Source organism: Nerophis ophidion, linkage group LG16 (assembly GCF_033978795.1).
Source record: "Nerophis ophidion isolate RoL-2023_Sa linkage group LG16, RoL_Noph_v1.0, whole genome shotgun sequence".
Classification (NCBI taxonomy): Eukaryota; Metazoa; Chordata; class Actinopteri; order Syngnathiformes; family Syngnathidae; genus Nerophis; species Nerophis ophidion.
Genome location: NC_084626.1, coordinates 26,572,278 through 26,593,776, shown reverse-complemented (window position 1 = coordinate 26,593,776; position 21,499 = coordinate 26,572,278). Strand labels below are relative to the sequence as shown.

Genomic DNA, 21,499 nt, shown 5'->3' with positions numbered 1-21,499 from the left:
CGTCTCGTCTCGATTACTGTAACGTATTATTTTCGGGTCTCCCCATGTCTAGCATTAAAAGATTACAGTTGGTACAAAATGCGGCTGCTAGACTTTTGACAAGAACAAGAAAGTTTGATCACATTACACCTGTACTGGCTCACCTGCACTGGCTTCCTGTGCACTTAAGATGTGACTTTAAGGTTTTATTACTTACGTATAAAATACTACACGGTCTAGCTCCAGCCTATCTTGCCGATTGTATTGTACCGTATGTCCCGGCAAGAAATCTGCGTTCAAAAGACTCCGGCTTATTAGTGATTCCTAGAGCTCAAAAAAAGTCTGCGGGCTATAGAGCGTTTTCCGTTCGGGCTCCAGTACTCTGGAATGCCCTCCCGGTAACAGTTCGAGATGCTACCTCAGTAGAAGCATTTAAGTCTCATCTTAAAACTCATTTGTATACTCTAGCCTTTAAATAGACCTCCTTTTTAGACCAGTTGATCTGCCGCTTCTTCTCTTTCTCCTATGTCCCCCCCTCCCTTGTGGAGGGGGTCCGGTCCGATGACCATGGATGAAGTACTGACTGTCCAGAGTCGAGACCCAGGATGGACCGCTCGTCGGGACCCAGGATGGACCGCTCGCCTGTATCGGTTGGGGACATCTCTACGCTGCTGATCCGCTTCAGATGGTTTCCTGTGGACGGGACTCTCGCTGCTGTCTTGGAGCCACTATGGATTGAACTTTCACAGTATCATGTTGGACCCGCTCGACATCCATTGCTTTCGGTCCCCTAGAGGGGGGGGGGTTGCCCACATCTGAGGTCCTCTCCAAGGTTTCTCATAGTCAGCATTGTCGCTGGCGTCCCACTGAATGTGAATTCTCCCTGCCCACTGGGTGTGAGTTTTCCTTGCCCTTTTGTGGGTTCTTCCGAGGATGTTGTAGTCGTAATGATTTGTGCAGTCCTTTGAGACATTTGTGATTTGGGGCTATATAAATAAACATTGATTGATTGATTGATTGATAAATTGGCCCTAGTGTCTGAATGTGAGTGTGGATGTTGTCTGTCTATCTGTGTTGGCCCTGCGATGAGGTGGCGACACGTCCAGGGTAGGGTTGTCCGCCGATATTTGCCAAAAAATGCGTATCGGCAAGGCATGGGAAAATGCCGATCTAGATCCAATTTAAAAAAAAAACTCCAGTCCGTGTTTTCCAACGCACCGATTTAAATAATACATTCCACTCTTCTGCTGCTCCCCAAACTCCGTTCCGTATTTTCCAGCACACCTTCAAAACATCCACAGGTCTGCGTTCTAACCGTTCAGACGGCCGTGTGAATTAAAAGTTACGGTAAAAATGTCAGCTGTGTGGGATTATTTTACCCTACAAAACGAAAAAGATGAAGAGGTGGAGTGCAAAACATGCCACAATAAAGTCAAGCGTGGTGGTAAAGTTGTAACATATTTTAATGACTCTTGAGAGTGAGAGGCTTTTTAGCACTCATTGATGAACACAGGAAGTGCTCTTGAAGTGCTCGTCTTGGTTAGAAAGAATCTCCCCATCCCTGACTGGGGCAAAAATTGAAGGGAGTGTGTAGATATTTTTTTTTAAGTTTACACTTGTTCAAGAGCAAGTATTGATGCTGAGTTATAGACATTTTATCCCACTCAGGTTGTTTGCGTGTTTTGCTTTTTTTTAATAATGTTTACAGCATTATTTACACTTCAACTGTTCACTTTTTTACTGTTTAATGATGCCATTTCTGTTTGCCATGTATAATTTTTGATATTTTGTGTTTATCCTTGAATACCAACAATTGTGTATTATTCAAACTCACCTAATTCAGCTGGCTAGTTGTTATCAAGAGTAGTAAAACCCTTTTCAACATGAATCCGAAAACTAAGTAGGCTAAATAACTTTAAACTTTAATACATGCTCGGATAGGCCAGTATCGGCCAGTATCGGTGTCGGATCGGAAGTGCAAAAACCTGGATCGGGACATCCCTAATCCAGGGTGTACCCCGCCTTCTGCCTGATTGTAGCTGAGATAGGCAGCTGCACCCCTGCGACCCCAAAGGGAATAAGCGGTAGAAAAATGGATGGATGGATGGATTTCAGCATGTGTCCAAAGAAGAAGGTTTTGTATCTTAGACACAATTGCGAAAAGGTTGTTAAAACATCCATGATGCGGCAAAAACGCCAACAAAGCTAATTATAGTTTCTTATTACTATTATTATTAATCATTTTCGCCACTCATGTCACCCGCTTTTTTTTCCTAAATACAATTTTCAAAAATTGCACATTCTGAAATAGTTTTGTGACTTAAATTGTGGGGATTTTTTTATTCCCCAGATTAAAAAAAAACAACAACATTTTTATACATTTTTAAGTGTAACACATTTTCAATTTCGAGTTCCTGTTTATCAGATCCACTCCTTTTTTATTTTATTTTATTTATTTATTATTGTTATTTTTTTTTACCTTTATTTATAATATGCACCATTTTCATACAGGCAAATAAACAATAATAATAATCAAAACAAGTAACAAAACAGTGCCAGGAGATTGTAAAGTCAATAAAGCAACTCAAGTAGAATATAAAATCCACTATTATATATGGGGACGGCTTGGCGAAGTTGGGAGAGTGGCTGTGGCAGCAACCTGAAGGTTCCTGGTTCGATCCCCACCTTCTACCAAGCTTGCCACGTCCGTTGTGTCCTTGAGCAAGACACTTCACCCTTGCTCCTGATGAGTCCTGGTTAGCGCCGTGCATGGTAGCTCCCTCCATCAGTGTGTGAATGTGTGTGTGAATGGGTGAATGTGGAAATAGAGTTAAAGCACTTTGAGTACCTTGAAGGTAGAAAAGTGCTATACAAATATAACTCATTTACCACAGTGCAATTGAAAAATACCATCCATCCATCCATCATCTTCCGCTTATCCGAGGTCGGGTCGCGGGGGCAACAGCCTAAGCAGGGAAACCCAGACTTCCCTCTCCCCAGCCACTTCGTCTAGCTCTTCCCGGGGGATCCCGAGGCGTTCCCAGGCCAGCCGGGAGACATAGTCTTCCCAACGTGTCCTGGGTCTTCCCCGTGGCCTCCTACCGGTTGGACGTGCCCTAAACACCTCCCTAGGGAGGCGTTCGGGTGGCAAATGATGAAAAATACCTGTACTTTTTATTTTCATCTGCTGGTATACGAGCCCCGGCGCATGTTAGTCAACGCACGCACGCACGCACGCACGACCGCCCGCCCGCCCCCCCGCCCGCACGCCCGCACGCACGCACGCCCGCACGCCCGCACGCACGCACGCACGCACACACAGCATTTACAAGCAGAAACAATGTGAGGACAGAAAAGAGAAAAGGCTTAAAACCTTAAAACATAGCAGGCTAGTAGCTAACTAGTAGTTCAATGTTGATGATGTGCATTTATTAGAACAATAAAACTGAAGGGTTTTAATGCTGGGATAGGCTCCAGCATCCCCTGCAACCCAGAACGGGACAAGCGGTAGAAAATGGATGGATGGATGGTACTGGCAAACATAAATATTTTTATTTCGACAATTTTCCCTGAAAAAACGCATTTTCCGTATAATAAGTTGCTATTTTTTTCCCCAACGCTTTGAACCCTGCAGCTTATAAAACGGTGCAGCTAATTTATGGATGTTTCTTTGCAAATAATTTTCATATTACACTGAAAAGGCATGTTATTATTTGAGCTACGGCGCAATCTTTTGGACGAGTTCGCTCACTGAAGGTGCTGGGGGTTGAAAATGCACTTCCTGTTCCGTGCCTCGAAACGGAAGTAAAACTGTCCGCAGCGTTCCCGCTCGAAAGAATTTTTCATTCATCACTCCGAGCGACGTTTTAAGTTTTACAATATAACTAAAACTATTATTACTCACTAAACCGTCAGTTGTGATGTCTGCAGGTGTGTTTTCATGCATATTTGTACATGCTCTCCTAAAATAATCAAGCTAGCCTCGATAGCATTAGCGATAATTGATTTAGGTAGAATGGAGTTGTCTCTGAATGGAAGATCAGAAGATGGACAAGGGCCCTGCGATGAGATGGCGACATGTCCAGGATGTAACCCACCTTCCGCCCAATTGTAGCTGAGATAGGCGCAAGCACCCCCCGCGACCTCAAAAAAAGGGACGAAGCGGTAGAAAATGGATGGATGGAAGATGGACAAGGGGAGGGGAGGGAAACATCCCACCAAGCCATGTAAACATTCAGTTTTATATATATTGTACATTTTGGATTATAAGCGCTAACCTTTTTCCTACACTTTGAACTCTGCGGCTTATTAAACAGTGTGGCAAATTTGTGGATTTTTTTTTTGTTTGTGTTTAATAGTTTTCATTAAACCAAAGCAGAGGGTTGAAATGGTGTAATTGTTTGTGCTACAGCGCCATCTTTTGGACGAGTTTGCTGACTGCGGTTGTTGTGAGTTGAAAATGTACTTTGTTTTGCCTCAAACCGAAAGTAAACCTGTCCGCCGCGTCCCTGCACGTAATTATTATTCATTCATTAATCTAAGCAATGTTTGTAAGTTTTATAATATAACTAAATCTATTCATACTTACTAAACCGTCCCATGTGTGACGTCTGTAGGTGTGTTTTCATGCATATTTGCATGTGCTATCGTGATGTGATCAAGCTAACCTTGCCAGCATTAGAAAATCCGCTAACACGTTTACCCAGTGTCTCTGTTAGTATTATTAACTTACAGACGTACAATAGCATTCTTTTTGTATCGTTTTCAATTTTGTAAATTAACCAAAACGTCACCGTGGAGTTACTGAGTGTGTTAAGCTGATCAGTGAGTTAGCGTCCGAAACTCGTGGGTTTATGTCGATGACTTCTGTTTTGTTTCATCAGCCGTTTTACTGCCGTGTGACAGGCACTCATCTCATTTCACGACGTATATATCTGCGGTGCGGCTAATACCGTATTTTCTTGAATTGCCGCAGGGCATATAGTATGCGCCTGCCTTGAATTACCGCCTGGTCAAACTCGTGACGTCACGAGTGACACTTCCAAAATGGAGGAGGGCTGATTTCAATACCGGTAATTTGAAATCGCACAAAGGAAAGAAGATTAAGCGCTATTCAGTAAGATTTAAGGTCCACGCTTACATCACACTCAAATTTTTACTGCATGCCTTTGGTAAGTGCCGGAGTGAGAATACGTTTTAAAATAATTAGCGCATGCTTACTTTTACCGCATGCCTTTGGTAAGCGCAGGAGTGAGAAGAGGTTTTAAATTAATTAGCGCCCCGGCGGCAATTCAAGGAAATATGTTATATTTAAAAATGTTTTACTTCGAAAATTTGGTGGATGCGGCTTAAATACCTGTGAGCTCTTTAGCCCAAAATAAATACTGTAAGCATTACTCAATTAATCGGACAAATTATTTGATAGATCTGCGATGAAGTGGCGACTTGTCCAGGGTGTACCCTGCCTTCCGCCCGATTGTAGCTGAGATAGGCGCCAGCGCCCCCATCGAGCCCAAAAGGGAATAAGCGGTAGAAAAAAAGAATGGATGGATGGATGTTTAATAGATTACTCGATTACTAAAATAATAGACAGCGGCAACAGTAAATATTTTTTTGTAAAAAGTGACGATGGGAGGTTGTGAATTTAAAAAAATACGTGCATTTTATCTCCCAGCTCTAATTTTTGCACATTTCTCAACAAAAGCACCTTTTTTTGTTCCAAACACGGGAAAATTCACCATGATTTTGGAATCAGCCTTTAAAGAATGAGCATGTACAGCACCTGTAAGCTTTGGTCCTTGTCCTCCGCTTTGGGGGATTTGCAGCCGGCGTTTAGTTGACACTGCTGCTGCAGAAGAATCTGCCGAGCTACCTGGAGAGCCTGAAAGAGAAAGAAAGGTGAAATTATTTTTCATGAAGCCTACTGTACAGGCTCGACTACTGCAAGGCACTTCTTGTCGGGATCCCCAGCAAGAACCTCCAGAAGCTGCAATACATACAGAATAGTGCTGCTAGGAACTTGATGACAGTGCGGAAATACGACCATATCACACCGATTCTCAAATCCCTTCACAGGCTTCCTGTTCCACTCAGGATTGAATACAACGTCTCCCTACTAACCCACCAGTGCCTCCATGGAAATGCCTCCCTCTACCTCGAAGAACTACTCACCCCTAAATCCTCCACGCGACACCTCCGCTCCGAACAGGCTAACCTCCTCAACCCTCCGAAGACAAAGCTACGAACAATTGGGGACTGGGATTTCTGCTCCGCTGCTCCCAGTGTGTGGAATGCTCTCCCTGACCACCTGAGGGCACCACAGACTGTGAATGCTTTTAAAAAAGGCTTAAAAAACATTATTTTTAGTTTGTATTTGTATTTATTTTTATTATTATTATTATTATTATTTTATTATATTTTGTATTTATAGACTGTGGATGCTTTAAAAAAAGGCTTAAAAAACATTATTTTAAAAAAAAACCCTTTTTTTATAGATATATTCATTCTAGTTCTAGCTATTAGGCTGTTCTAGTTTGTATTTGTATTTATTTTTATTATTTTATTATATTTTGTATTTATTTCTATTATCTTTCTGTGTGGAGTTTGCATGTTCTCCCCGTGAATGCGTGGGTTCCCTCCGGGTACTCCGGCTTCCTCCCACTTCCAAAGACATGCACCTGGGGATAGGTTGATTGGCAACACTAAATTGGCCCTAGTGTGTGAATGTGAGTGTGAATGTTGTCTGTCTATCTGTGTTGGCCCTGTGATGAGGTGGCGACTTGTCCAGGGTGTAAAAACGCCTTCCGCCAGATTGTAGCTGATATAGGCGCCAGCGCCCCCCCGCGACCCCGAAAGGGAATAAGTGGTAGAAAATGGATGGATGGATGCTTCCAGTGTGTGGAACGCTCTCCCTGACCACCTGAGGGCACCACAGACCGTGAATGCTTTTAAAAAAGGCTTAAAAAACATTCTTTTTAAAAAAGCCTTTAGGCCTTTCTAGTTTGTATTTGTATTTATTATTATTATTATTATTATTTTATTATATTTTGTATTTATTTCTATTATCATTCTGTGTGGAGTTTGCATGTTCTCCCCGTGACTGCGTGGGTTCCCTCCGGGTACTCCACCTCCAAAAACATGCACCTGGGGATAGGTTGATTGGCAACACTAAATTGGCCCTAGTGTGTGAATGTGAGTGTGAATGTTGTCTGTCTATCTGTGTTGGCCCTGCGATGAGGTGGCGACTTGTCCAGGGACCGCCTTCCGCCCGATTGTAGCTGAGATAGGCGCCAGCGCCCCCCGCGACCCCAAAAGGGAATAAGCGGTATAAAACGGATGGATGGATGCTCGTAGTGTGTGGAACGCTCTCCCTGACCACCTGAGGGCACCACAGACTGTGGATGCTTTTAAAAAAGGCTTAAAAAACATTCTTTTTAAAAAAGCCTTTTAGATAGATACATGCATTCTAGTTCTAGCTATTAGGCTGTTCTAGTTTGTATTTGTATTTATTTTTATTATTTTATTACATTTTGTATTTATTTCTATTATCTTTCTGTGTGGAGTTTGCATGTTCTCCCCGTGACTGCGTGGGTTCCCTCCGGGTACTCCACCTCCAAAAACATGCACCTGGGGATAGGTTGATTGGCAACACTAAATTGGCCCTAGTGTGTGAATGTGAGTGTGAATGTTGTCTGTCTATCTGTGTTGGCCCTGCGATGAGGTGGCGACTTGTCCAGGGTGTACACCGCCTTCCGCCCGATTGTAGCTGAGATAGGCGCCAGCACCCCCCCGTAACCCCAAAAGAGAAAAGGCGGTAGAAATGGATGGATCTTTTGTTATTATCTTTGTTGTGATCCCCTGCCCGGATCACAGTTTGATTTTGGTTTTTGAGTCCTTTTGTTTTCTATTTGTCTTGGACTCTTTCGGTTCCTGGTTGCACTTCCTTGTTTTGTTCTGTTACCATTGTTTCTGATTTGTTACACCTGTTACTTGTTTCCTGACACGCACCTGTGTTTATTTGATTACTTCCTTATTTAAGCCTGCCATCTCGCTTCGTTCGATCTTGGTCTTTTGTTTGCGGTAAGCAACACTCACGTGGATGTTTTCTAATTCTTGTCTCTGTGCTAAGTTCCTCCTTAGCTTCCCTTGGACTTCTCGACTCTGTGCTAACTACTAGCCTTACTGTGGCTTCCCGTGCATTCGGCACGCGATTTCTTTTGTTGATTTCTGTCTAGTTTGTACCAGTGTGGTTATAATTTTTGTATTAAATCAAGCCCTTACCTGCAACTCCTGTCCGACTGGTCCTTAGCATCCTGGGGTAGAACAAAACGCGCATCACTATGCTATTATTATTATTATTTTTTTTTTTTATCATTCCATCCATCCATTTTCTACCGCTTATTCCCTTTGGGATTGCAGGGGGCGCTGGTGCCAATCTCAGATACAATTGGGCAAAAGGCGGGTTATACCCTGGACAAGTCTACACCTCATCGCGGGGCCAACACAGATAGACAGACAACCCCAGGTGCATGTTTTTATTATTATTTTTTTTTAATACACTGTAGCCCTTTGAGGTTGTTTGCTCAATGTAAAATGCTTTTTACAAATACAATCTATTATTATTATTATTATTATTATTATTATTGTATTTTCCGGACTATAAGGCACACTTAAAATCCTTTTTTTTTTCTTCTCAAACTTCAACAGTGCGCCTTATAACGCAGTGCGCCTATTGTAAGGAATAATACTGCTTTTGCTTACCGACCTTGAAACTATTTAATATGGTACATGGTGAAATGATAAGTGTGACCAGTAGATGGCAGTCACACATAAGAGATACATGTAGACTGCAATATGATGGCAGTCACACATAAGACATATGTGTGGACTGCAATATGACTCAAGTAAACAACACCAACCTTTTATATGTTCCATTGAAAATACAAAACATTCAAAAATCTGTCATAATGTTTTAGTACGACTTTGATTGTACTGTGCTTCAACATACAAATATTATTATGGTGTGTGTAAAATGTAAGACATATCATCTGGTGTTTTTTTTTCGCAATATTATTTAAAACCAACTTTGGTAACACTTTAGTATGGGGAACACATATTCAACATTAATTAGTAGTTTATTAGCATGCTAATTATTAACATGTTGGCTCTTAATTAGACATGAATAAGTACTTACTAATGCTTTATTCTGCATGGCCTTATTAAACAACCAATAAGTCATTACTTAAGTCTTCCCTCAGTAACCTCAGAATGATTGCTTATTAGTAACCCTAACCCTAACTCTAACTCTTTTATGTTGCCCTAGTGTCCAAATAACTCTAAATTAAGTCTATCTTACTTTAATAGGCATTTAATTAATGCTGAATATGTTCCCCGTACTAAAGTGTTACCCCAACTTTTTTTTTTTTAGCACCTGGTACCTGCTGATATGTTTTTGGGGTCTGCATAAGTCCTGAAAAATTGTGCGAATCCGCCTTTGTAGTCCGTGCAGACACCGTAGTTGATAAGCTCCTTCTTTTTCTCTATATTCTTGTTATGGGACATTCATCCTCCGCTGTTGCCATTTCTAATATAAAGTAGTGTGAAGTTCTTACTCATATCTGTCAGTAAACTCGCCTTTAAAGCACTAAAACATACCGGTGTAGTGAGTTTACATTATTCACCCGAGGAACTTTAGTTATTAGGAGAGTTCTGGTTGGACAGTTTTTGCACAAGTGAGCCACGGATGAGGGGATGCTGCTCCATTATTGATTGAAGTAAAGTCTGAATATCATTAAAACAGTTAGCTGACACTTCTTCAACTCCCGTCCTTGCACGCTACACCGCTAGAACAAAGATGATGGGGACAGGACGCTGTCGAAGGTGAGCCACGTAAATTAGACCGCCCACAAAACGGCGCATCCTGAAGCGACTGTCAGAAAGCGGCTTGAAGATGATCTGTAAAACATAATCTATGCAACATTTTGAGCAAAGAACCACCATTACATGTTATGTAGACCACAAGGAAGTGTTTTCCATTGATAGAAAAATTACAATAATATGACTCCTTTAATGCGCTTTATAATCCGGTGTGCCTTATATATGAAAAAAAGATCGAAAATAGACCTTTCATCAGCAGTGCGCCTTATAGGGTAGTAAAGTATACCAGTATTAGTATAGTACCGCGATACTAATGAATCATTTTCGGTACTACATCGCCTCTGAAACGTACTGGTCCCGCACCCCAACCCCCCAGCACCCCAACGCCGTGACATTTCTGGTTTACGAGCAGACGAGCTTGTTCGGCAGCGCACGATTACAGAGTACTTATAAGCAGACACAGTGTGTAGACAGAAAAGGGAGAACGAACGCATTTTGGATAAAAAACTAACGTTAAAGGTGAAGTTATAACACTGGAACGCCCTCAGGAAGAGGTGCTTTAAGACATGGCTAGGTAGCTAGCAGCTAACGTAATTTCGCAGTCGGCAGTGTTTTAGCTACTTCAAAATCACTAATCCTGGTCCTCATGGCTATAAATAAAGTACGTTTCTTACAAGTATCATACCTGCAGGACGAGGAATAGTGAAACATGCTTCTCTACACACCGGCATCAAAATGTAAGCAAACTGACATCCACTGTAAAGATACCAAGTACAGGCACGTATTACTGTAAGTCGATACTACTATGATTACGTCGATATTTTTTGGCATAACAGCACCTTCTTTTGTTTTAAAAAAAAAAAGTATATTATGTTTATAAACTCAGGAAATAGGTCCCTGGACACGAGGACTTTGAATATGACAATGTAACGGCTTGGTATCGGATCGATACCCAAATTTGTGGTATCATCCAAAACTAATGTAAAGTATCCAAAGAACAACAAAAAAATGGTTATTACATTTTCACAGAAGTGTAGATAGAACATGTGAAAAGAGAAAGTAAGTGAACCACCGTTAAACATGCTATACTGTTGGATAAGCTCCGAGCAATCGGATTCGACGAAACCTCATCGAGCTGGATGCAATCTTACTTGGAGGGGAGGAAACAGGTGGTAGAGGTGAACGGCACCATGTCCCCTCCCCTCTCAGTAAGCTGTGGAGTCCCCCAGGGGAGTATACTAGGACCTTTACTGTTCCTAATATACGTGAATGACATGCCATCAGCATGCCACTGGGAATTGTTCCTGTTTGCGGATGACTCGGTCCTGCTGGTATCCGGCAAGGACAAGTCACAGGTGGAACAAATCCTCAGTGCTGAACTCCTCAATATTTGCACCTGGCTCGCTGACAACAAGCTATCCATACACTTAGGTAAAACGGAATCCATCCTATTTGGGTCCCATATCAAACTTAAGAAGGTCAGTGACTTCACTATAAAAGTGGGTGACATTGTTATCACCAGGAAGGATGAGATCACCTACCTAGGTTCCATTCTAGAGGCTAATCTTTCCTGTGATAAAATGGCAACCAAGGTGATCAAAAAGGTCAACCAAAGAACGAGATTCCTCTACAGAATCTCCTCTCTGGTCAACAAAAGCACCTTGAGGATTCTAGCGGGAACTCTCATTCAACCCTTCTTCGATTACGCTTGCACCTCCTGGTACCCCAGCACCTCCAAAACCCTCAAATCTAGACTCCAAACATCCCAGAATAAGCTAATCCGGTTACTTTTAGACCTCCACCCCAGATCACACCTCAATCCAACCCACTTCTCCAAAGTGGGCTGGCTCAGGGTGGAGGACAGAGTAAAACAACTTGCACTGAGCCTGGTCTATAAAATCCGCTACACCTCCTTGATACCAAAGTACATGTCAAATTACTTCCTTAACGTAAATGACCGCCATAACCACAACACCAGGGGGAGCTCCACAAACCACGTTAAACCCAGATTCCGATCTAACAAAGGTCTTAACTCATTCTCTTTCTATGCCACATCAATGTGGAATGCACTCCCAACAGGTATAAAAGTAAGTGCATCTCTATATTCCTTCAAAAGCGCTCTAAAACAACACCTCCAGGCAACTTCAACACTTTACTAATACCCTCCTCCATTCACATCCCATCTCCCCGGTATATAAACAACTCAAATGTACTTCTAATGTATATACTTGTTCTTATGCTATGTGAACTCACTATGTTCTCTGCTGGCTGTACATATCCTACTAAATAAGACCTACACTGTTTCAATGTCCACATTTCTCTGTTGATGCAATTGTTGATGACTGAAGTACTGATATCAACCAAAGCTCCTCATCCCACCCCCCGGATTGTAAATAATGTAAATAATTCAATGTATATACTATGATGATTAACCTGTGTGATGGCTGTATTATGTTGATAGTATATATTTGTACCATGAATTGATTAACGTGGACCCCGACTTAAACAAGTTGAAAAACTTATTCGGGTGTTACCATTTAGTGGTCAATTGTACGGAATATGTACTGTACTGTGCAATCTACTAATAAAAGTATCAATCAATCAATCAAACAAGTAGATTAATAATTAAAATATCTGCCATATCTCTGTTGATTGAGTGGCATCGTGATGCGGGTTCGTTCTCTCAGAGATGCAGTCGGGCTTCGGACACAGCGTGAAGGTAAGAAACACTGATTTATTTAACATAAAAACAGACTATGAAACTGAAAAACTTGCACAAGACACAAAAGGCAAAACAAAAGAGCTAGCATGGGAGCTGGAGAAATAACAAAGACTTAGCGTGGAAGCTAGCTGGTTGCAAACAGGATTACGGGATCGGAATCAGAGTCGTCACTGTTGTGAAACACAAACTAGGAAGCAAGGCTCAATCAACGGAAAAGGCAGGCTTAAATAAGGACAGCAATCAGAAAACAGATGCGCGTCAAAAGCAAGGGGCAGGTGAAACTAATGCATAACTATGGTAACGGACTAAACAAGGAAGTACAACCAGGAATCGAAAGAGTCCAAAACAAACAAAAAACACAAAAACACTCAAAAACCTAAATCAAAATATGATCCGGGCAGCGGATCATAACAATGTCCTTAATCATTTTGACAAATTTGAATGAGAAATGACAAAATATGTTACTGCACATGTCAGCAGCTAAATTAGGAGCCTTTGTTTGTTTACTTACTACCAAAAGATAAGTTGTCTTGTATGTTCACGATTTTATTTAAGGACTTAACTGTCAGGATTATTTGATGACGAACCCCAAGATGCAGAGATGGAGGCAGGCATGGAGTGAGCAAACATGATTTTAATATAAATACTAAGACAAAACCAAACAAAGGGTTCAAACCAAAACAAAAGGCCTTTAGCATAGAAGCTAACAAGAAACAAAAAGCAACTTTAGCATGGAAGCTAGAGGATAACAAACAGAAAAATTGGAAGTAGCTATGGTTAACAAAAACAGCTTACCGCTACAACGACCAGGACAAGATGTAGCACGACAGGTAATAGCAGAAACAATGCCAGACACGACAGGTAGCACGACAAAAGTGACATGAGGCAACGACAATACAAATGACAATACAATGATCCAGCAACTGACACAAGACAAAGGAGGTACAAATAGGAGCCGGCTGATTGGCAACAGGTGTGGCCAGATGCCAATCAGCCGCAGCTGAAGGGGAACACAGCACTCAGGGAACAAGACAGGAAGGTGACAAATTAAGAGCACTAGACAGGAACTAAGGACAGGAAATACTAAACACACTGAGGAGGAACACAGCACTCAGGGAACAAGACAGGAAGCTGACAAATTAAGAGCACTGGACAGGAACTAAAAGACAGGAAATACTAAACACAGGAAACAGACAAATGCAGAGGAAAAAACTAAAAATAGACAAACTGTCAGGGGCAAGCCTGACATTAACTGCAATAAAAAACATATGTTTAATGTACCCTAATATTTTTTGTTAAAACAAAGCCAATAATGCCAATTTTTTGTGGTCCCCTTTATTTAGAAAAGTACCGAAAAGTATTGAAATAATTTTAGTACTGGTACCAAAAATATTGGTATCATTATCGTATCCTCGCTCATCCATGCGGACTGGACACTGGCCGAGAGTGGAGTCGGCTTTCTTGGTTGCTTTGTTGGGTCCGCTCCTGTCTCTGGCCATGCCGCAGTGGATATGTTTCTTTTACTTTTTATTCATAGCTGTATGTAGAAGTGTCTGCTTGTATCTGCTGCTTTAATGTCTTTAATGTCCTCTGTGTTCTTTGATGTTTGCTGTTTCCCTCTCACACACATGTAAGAGGGATGTGTACTATGGCTATGAGTTGTTTTTTTCCCTTGGCCTCAGTCTGCACCCCCTCTCCAGGGCCCAGGCTAAGACCGATTTTTTTATTTTATTTTAATCTTCTATTAAAACCTGTATCTCATCTTTTTTGTAAGGGGCGCTGGAAGCCGGCAGACCCGTCAGCGATCCTGTTCTGTCTCCCTGTAATGTTTGTCTGATCTTGAATGGGATTGTGCTGAAATTTTTAATTTTCCTGAAGGAACTCTCCTGACGGAATAAATAAAGTACTATCTAATCCATGGGTGTCAAACTCTGGCCAGCCGTGTAGTTTAATTTGGCCCTTGAGGCAATATCAATTTAGCATTAGAGCTGGCCCGCCGGTGTTATACAGCGTCGGTGCCGCTGTAACACCGCATTCATCGCTAATAGTCATACTTGCCAACCCTCCTAATTTTCCCGGTAGACTCCCGAAGTTCAGTGCCCCTCCCGAAAATCTCCCGGGGTAACCATTCTCCCGAATTTCTACCGATTTCCACCTGGACAACTATATTGGGGGCGTGCATTTAAGGCACTGCCTTTAGCGTTCTCTACAACCTGTCGTCACGTCCACTTTTCCTCCATACTAACAGCGTGTCACATAATATTTGTGGCTTTTACACACACACACACACACACACACACACACACACACACAAGTGAATGCAAGCATACTTGGCCAACAGCCATACAGGTCACACTGAGGGTGGCCGTATAAACAACTTTAGCACTGTTACAAATATGCACAACACTGTGAACCCACACCAAACAAGAATGACAAACACATTTCAGGTGAACATCCGCACCGTAACACAACAGAGCAAATACCCAGAACCCCTTGCAGCATTAACTCTTCCGGGAAACTTCCGGCAAACCGACCAATAATTAACGTTTTATTCATGCATTTTCTCTTGCTACTTCAAGGCTTGAATGTTTGGTTCATTTATTATTGTTCTTTTATTTTCAAATGTATTATTAGCCTGTGGAAAAAAATTGATGTTTACCTCGGAAGATTGCAAATAGAAAAAAAGGCATTACATTTGTATTTAAATTTTATTTGATATGCCATTGATAGTTTTTTTTAATTATTATTAATATTATTTGAAACTGGATTTTGCATGTCACTAAAGTTATATAAGCCTTGCTTGTTCAATATTCAATGCAAAACTTGTTTGGGTCCCTATTAAAAGGTTAATTTGTTCAACCTTGGCCCGCGGCTTTGTTCCGTTTAAAATTTTGGCCCACTCTGTATTTGAGTTTGACACCCCTGATCTAATCTAATCTAATCTAATCTTAATACACTAGCACCTTTAATTCAGTCCGGACAATAGGGTAATAGAAAAGTGCCAAATGGTTGAAAGTACCCTGAGAAGATTCTTCAAGTCCATTACCAGAGCACAAATAATCTCCTCTGACACACTGCAGACCAGATTTTGATACTTCAAAAGTGAGGTCATGTACTGAGACGTAAATTAGCGATAAACAAGGATCGGATGCCAAAATACATTGACAAACAAAAAGGCTACACCGAGAGATAAGTTCCATAAACAACATTACATATTGTCTGATACTTATCGCTGCTTTTGGCTTTCCTTGAGCTCAGCCAAACCCCAATCAAGAAAGCAAATAAACATCTTTACGAGCGCCTCGAATATCTGTTAAAGGACACGGCCTTTCTCAGTGGAAAACAAAATATGGTGAAGTCACATGTTTATTGCTCCAGCGACTCCCCTTTTCCCTTACGATAAATAATCAAACATGCCATCCAGAGCAAACAAAAGCCGAGAAGCGCCGGGGGGAAAAAAACACTGCGGTCTCGAAAAACGGTCGGCGATACCAAGAAAAGCAAGCGTTGTGTTCCCACAGTGAGCTGGCCAGCCTCACACCTCCACCAGTAAACCATCTGGGTAAATAACCAGCTTCATTCTTTCCATCATTCTCAGATGATTGCTCCCACAGTGAAACAAACAGTCAGGGGAACGTCGCTCATCTCATACAAGGAAAATCTATTAGCCCCAAGGCCCCCTCCTCCTCCAATTACTGGATCATTCTGATACCTTATATCCAAATATGTGATGAGTAGGAAGATGCAGACTTTGATTGATCGATTGACTGATTGCTCCTAAAGCTGACCAACACTGGATGTCTGCTAATTTTTTGCAACTTAACGCCAAAAAAACGGAAATGCTGATTATCGGTCCTGCTAGACACCGACCTCTATTTAATAACACAACTTTAACATTTGACAACCAAATAATAAAACAAGGTGACTCGGTAAAAAATCTGGGTATTATCTTCGACCCAACTCTCTCCTTTGAGTCACACATTAAAAGCGTTACTAAAACGGCCTTCTTTCATCTCCAGTAATATCGCTAAAATTCGCTCCATTTTGTCCACTAAAGACGCCGAGATCGTTATCCATGCGTTTGTTACGTCTCGTCTCGATTACTGTAACGTATTATTTTCGGGTCTCCCCATGTCTAGCATTAAAAGATTACAGTTGGTACAAAATGCGGCTGCTCGACTTTTGACAAGAACAAGAAAGTTTGATCACATTACGCCTGTACTGGCTCACCTGCACTGGCTTCCTGTGCACTTAAGATGTGATTTTAAGGTTTTACTACTTACGTATAAAATACTACACGGTCTAGCTCCATCCTATCTTGCCGATTGTATTGTACCATATGTCCCGGCAAGAAATCTGCGTTCAAAGGACTCCGGCTTGTTAGTGATTCCCAAAGCCCAAAAAAAGTCTGCGGGCTATAGAACATTTTCCGTTCAGGCTCCAGTACTCTGGAATGCCCTCCCGGTAACAGTTCGAGATGCCACCTCAGTAGAAGCATTTAAGTCTCACCTTAAAACTCATTTGTATACTCTAGCCTTTAAATGGGCCTCCTTTTTAGACCAGTTGATCTGCCGCTTCTTTTCTTTTTTCTCCTATGTCCCCCCCTCCCTTGTGGTCCGATGACCATGGATGAAGTACTGGCTGTCCAGAGTCGAGACCCAGGATGGACCGCTCGTCGGGACCCAGGATGGACTGCTCGCCTGTGTATCGGTTGGGGACATCTCTACGCTGCTGATCCGCCTGCGCTTGGGATGGTTTCCTGTGGACGGGACTCTCGCTGCTGTCTTGGATCCGCTTGAACTGAACTCTCGCGGCTGTGTTGGAGCCACAATGGATTGAACTTTCACAGTATCATGTTAGACCCGCTCGACATCCATTGCTTTCGGTCCCCTAGAGGTCCCTAGAGGTCCTCTCCAAGGTTTCTCATAGTCAGCATTGTCACTGGCGTCCTACTGGATGTGAATTCTCCCTGCCCACTGGGTGTGAGTTTTCCTTGCCCTTTTGTGGGTTCTTCAGAGGATGTTGTAGTCGTAATGATTTGTGCAGTCCTTTGAGACATTTGTGATTTGGGGCTATATAAATAAACATTAATTGATTGATTGATTGAAACGTTTATTAGTAGACTGCAAAGTACAGTACATATTCCGTACAATTGACCACTAAATGGTAACACCCGAATAAGTTTTCAACTTGTTTAAGTCGGGGTCCACGTTAATCAATTCATGGTAGTAGTTGACTGGGAGGTGTTTATTATCATTTGGGGAGAGTACGCTACCTTATGCTCACCAGCTAAACATCTATCTGCTCGACGCTGAAGCATTTACTACATAATTCATGGTACAAATATATACTATCAGCATAATACAGTCAACACACAAGTTAATCATCAAAGTATATACATTGAATTATTTACATTATTTACAAACCCCGTTTCCATATGAGTTGGGAAATTGTGTTAGATGTAAATATAAACAGAATACAATGATTTGCAAATCCTTTTCAACCCATATTCAGGTGACTATGCTACAAAGACAACATGTTTGATGTTCAAACTGAAAATAATCATTAACTTTAGAATTTGATGCCAGCAACACGTGACAAAGAAGTTGGGAAAGGTGGAAATAAATACTGATAAATTTGAGAAATGCTCATCAAACACTTATATGGAACATCCCATAGGTGTGCAGGCTAATTGGGAACAGGTGGGTGCCATGATTGGGTATAAAAGCAGCTTCCGTGAAATGCTAAGTAATTCCCAAACAAGGATGGGGCGAGGGTCACCACTTTGTAAGCAAATTGTCGCAACAGTTTTAGAACAACATTTCTCAACGAGCCATTGCAAGGAATTTAGGGATTTTACCATCTACGGTCCGTAAAATCATCAAAATGTTCAGAGAATCTGGAGAAATCGCTGCACGTAAGCGATGATATTAAGGACCTTTGATCCCTCAGGCGGTACTGCATCAAAAACCGACATCATTGTGTAAATGATATCACCACATGGGCTCAGGAACACTTCATAAAAGCACTGTCAGTAATTACAGTTGGTCGCTACATCTGTAAGTGCAAGTTAAAACTCTACTATGCAAAGCCAAACCCATTTATCAACAACACCCAGAAACGCTGCCGGCTTCGCTGGGCCAGAGCTCATCTAAGATGGACTGATGCGAAGTGGAAACGTGTTCTGTGGTCTGATGAGTCCACATTTCAAATTATATTTGGAAACAGTGGACGTGGTGTCCTCCAGAACCAAGAGGAAAATCACTATCCGGATTGTTATAGGCACAAAGTTCAAAAGCCAGCATCTGTGATGGTATGGGGGTGTATTAGTGCCCAAGGCATGGGTAACTTACACATCTGTGGAGGCACCATTATTGCTGAATGGTCCATACAGGTTTTGGAGCAACATATGTTGTCATCCAAGCAATGTTATCATGAATGCCCCTGCTTATTTCAGCAAGACAATGCCAAACGACATATTACAACAGCGTGGCTTCGTAAAAAAAGAGTGCGGGTACTTTCCTGGCCTGCCTGCAGTCCAGACATGTGTGGCGCATTATGAAGCGTAAAATACGACAGCGGAGACCCCGGACTGTTAAACAACTGAAGCTCTACATAAAACAAGAATGGGAAAGAATTCCACTTTCAAAGCTTCAACAATTAGTTTCCTCAGTTCCCAAATGTTTATTTAGTGATGTTTAAAGAAAAGGTGATGTAACACAGTGGTGAACATGCCCTTTCCCAACTACTTTGGCACATGTTGCAACCATGGTATTTTAAGTTAATCATTATTTGCAACAAAAAAAAATAAAGTTTATGAGTTTGAACATCAAATATGTTGCCTTTGTAGTATATTCAATTGAATATGGGTTGAAAATGATTTGCAAATCATTGTATTCCGTTTATATTTACATCAAACACAATTTCCCAACTCATACGGAAACGGGGGTTGTACAAACAGGTAGTTTTAGTTGATATCAGCACTTCAGTCATCAACAATTGCACGGACATGTGAGCCAACTCGTCCGAAAGATGGCGCCGTAGCACATACAATAACACACCATTTCAGTCCTCTGCGTTGGTTTAATGAAAACTATTAAACACAAACAAAACAGTATGGCTATGAGAAAGAAAAAAAAAATCCATAAATCAGGCGCGCCGTTTAATAAGCTGCAGGGTTCAAAGTGCAGGAAAAAAGTTAGCGCTTATAGTCCAAAATGTATAGTCCCGCCCCGCCCCTCCTCCAATTATTGGATCATTCTGATAACCCTATATTCAGATATGTGATGAGTAAGAAGATGTAGACTTTGATTGATTGATTGATTGATTGATTGATTGATTGAAACTTTTATTAGTAGATTGCAAAGTACAGTACATATTCCGTACAGTTGACCAATAAATGGTAACACACGAATAAGTTTTTCAACTTGTTAGAGTGGGGAACCACGTTAATCAATTCATGGACAAGATGATTACGGCGATCGAGATCGAGTATTGGGAAGCAAGTCATTTTTTTTTTGCACCTTTTCTGTTTATGTCTAATTATTTCTGCAATAATTGACTATTTGTGATCGATTTTATGTTTTTTATGTTTGTCAAGTCGAGGACTATGGAGTGGACACGGCGTGAAGGTAAAGACATCTTCTATTGATAGTCTAAAAACGAACAAACAAAAGGCGCGCACAAGGCGGAAAACAAACTGTAAAAAAAAAAAAAATTAACTACGGCAAAACTATGGACATAAACTAAAACTTGCACAATGGCAGAAATATGAACAACCAAAACAAAAACATTTACTGTGACCGAGAAAAGAGTATTAAAAAAGCAGCATGGTTCATCAGCATGGATTACAAGGTGCGTAGAGGGTGAGTAGAAGGTGATGTCGCCAGGCTGACTGCCTGGCAACTGCAGGCTTAAATGGTGATGTGGTGATTGACAACAGGTGCATGAGTCCATGTGAATCAGGTACGTGAGTCGTGAGAACAGGTGAACTGATTGGTAGTCATGGAAAAAAACAAAAAAACAGGGTGCGCAAAAACAGGAACTAATGGAGTCAAAAACAAAACTAAACAGAAAATGATCACAAAAACATGACAATGTTGAAGTTAGTTAACATTCAGTTTATACAATGCAAGTATTTAAATTACTAGACTGTTAATTTCTTACGTCACAAAACTCCATACAAATATGGAGGAATTGTTTAGTTTTTTTGACTTGCGTGTTTTCCATCCAAACTATCTTCTTCCGCTTATCCGAGGTCGGGTCGCCGGGGCAGCAGCCCAAGCAGGGAAGCCCAGACTTCCCTCTCCCCAGCCAATTTGTTCCCAGGCCAGCCGGGAGACATAGTCTTCCCAACGTGTCCTGGGTCTTCCCCGTGGCCTCCTACCGGTTGGACGTGCCCTAAACACCTCCCTAGGGAGGCGTTCGGGTGGCATCCTGACCAGATGTCCAAACCACCTCATCCGGCTCCTCTGGATGTGGAGGAACAGTGGCTTTAGTTCGAATTCCTCCCGGATGGCAGAGCTTCTCACCCTATCTCTAAGGGAGAGGAAACTCATTTTGGCCGCTTGTACCCGTGATCTTGTCCTTTCAGGCACAACCCAAAGCTCATGACCATAGGTGAGGATGGGAACGTAGATCGACAGGTAAATTGAGAGCTTTGCCTTCCGGCTCAGCTCCTTCTTCACCACACCGGATCGATACACCGTCCGCATTATTGAAGACGGCGCACCGATCCGCCTGTCGATCTCACGATCCACTCTTCCCTTACTCATGAACAGGACTCCGAGGTACTTGAACTCCTCCACTTGGGGAAAGATCTCCTCCCCACTTGCGGGTTTTCAATTTTTTTTAAGTTCCGGTTTGGGTACCCTTTAAGCACTGACGTTGTTTTTAAAGTAGCAATTTTGCACTACTACTGGT

At 41.8% G+C, this 21,499-nt stretch overlaps 1 protein-coding gene across 1 annotated transcript in view; it reads right to left on the bottom strand.

The window, feature by feature from the left end:
- Nucleotides 1-21,499, bottom strand: part of foxp1b (forkhead box P1b) — a 670,786-nt gene that overhangs the window by 247,996 nt on the left and 401,291 nt on the right. The window contains 1 exon segment of the mRNA XM_061874765.1: nucleotides 5,762-5,860. Within this exon segment, the coding sequence (XP_061730749.1) occupies nucleotides 5,762-5,860 (99 nt within the window).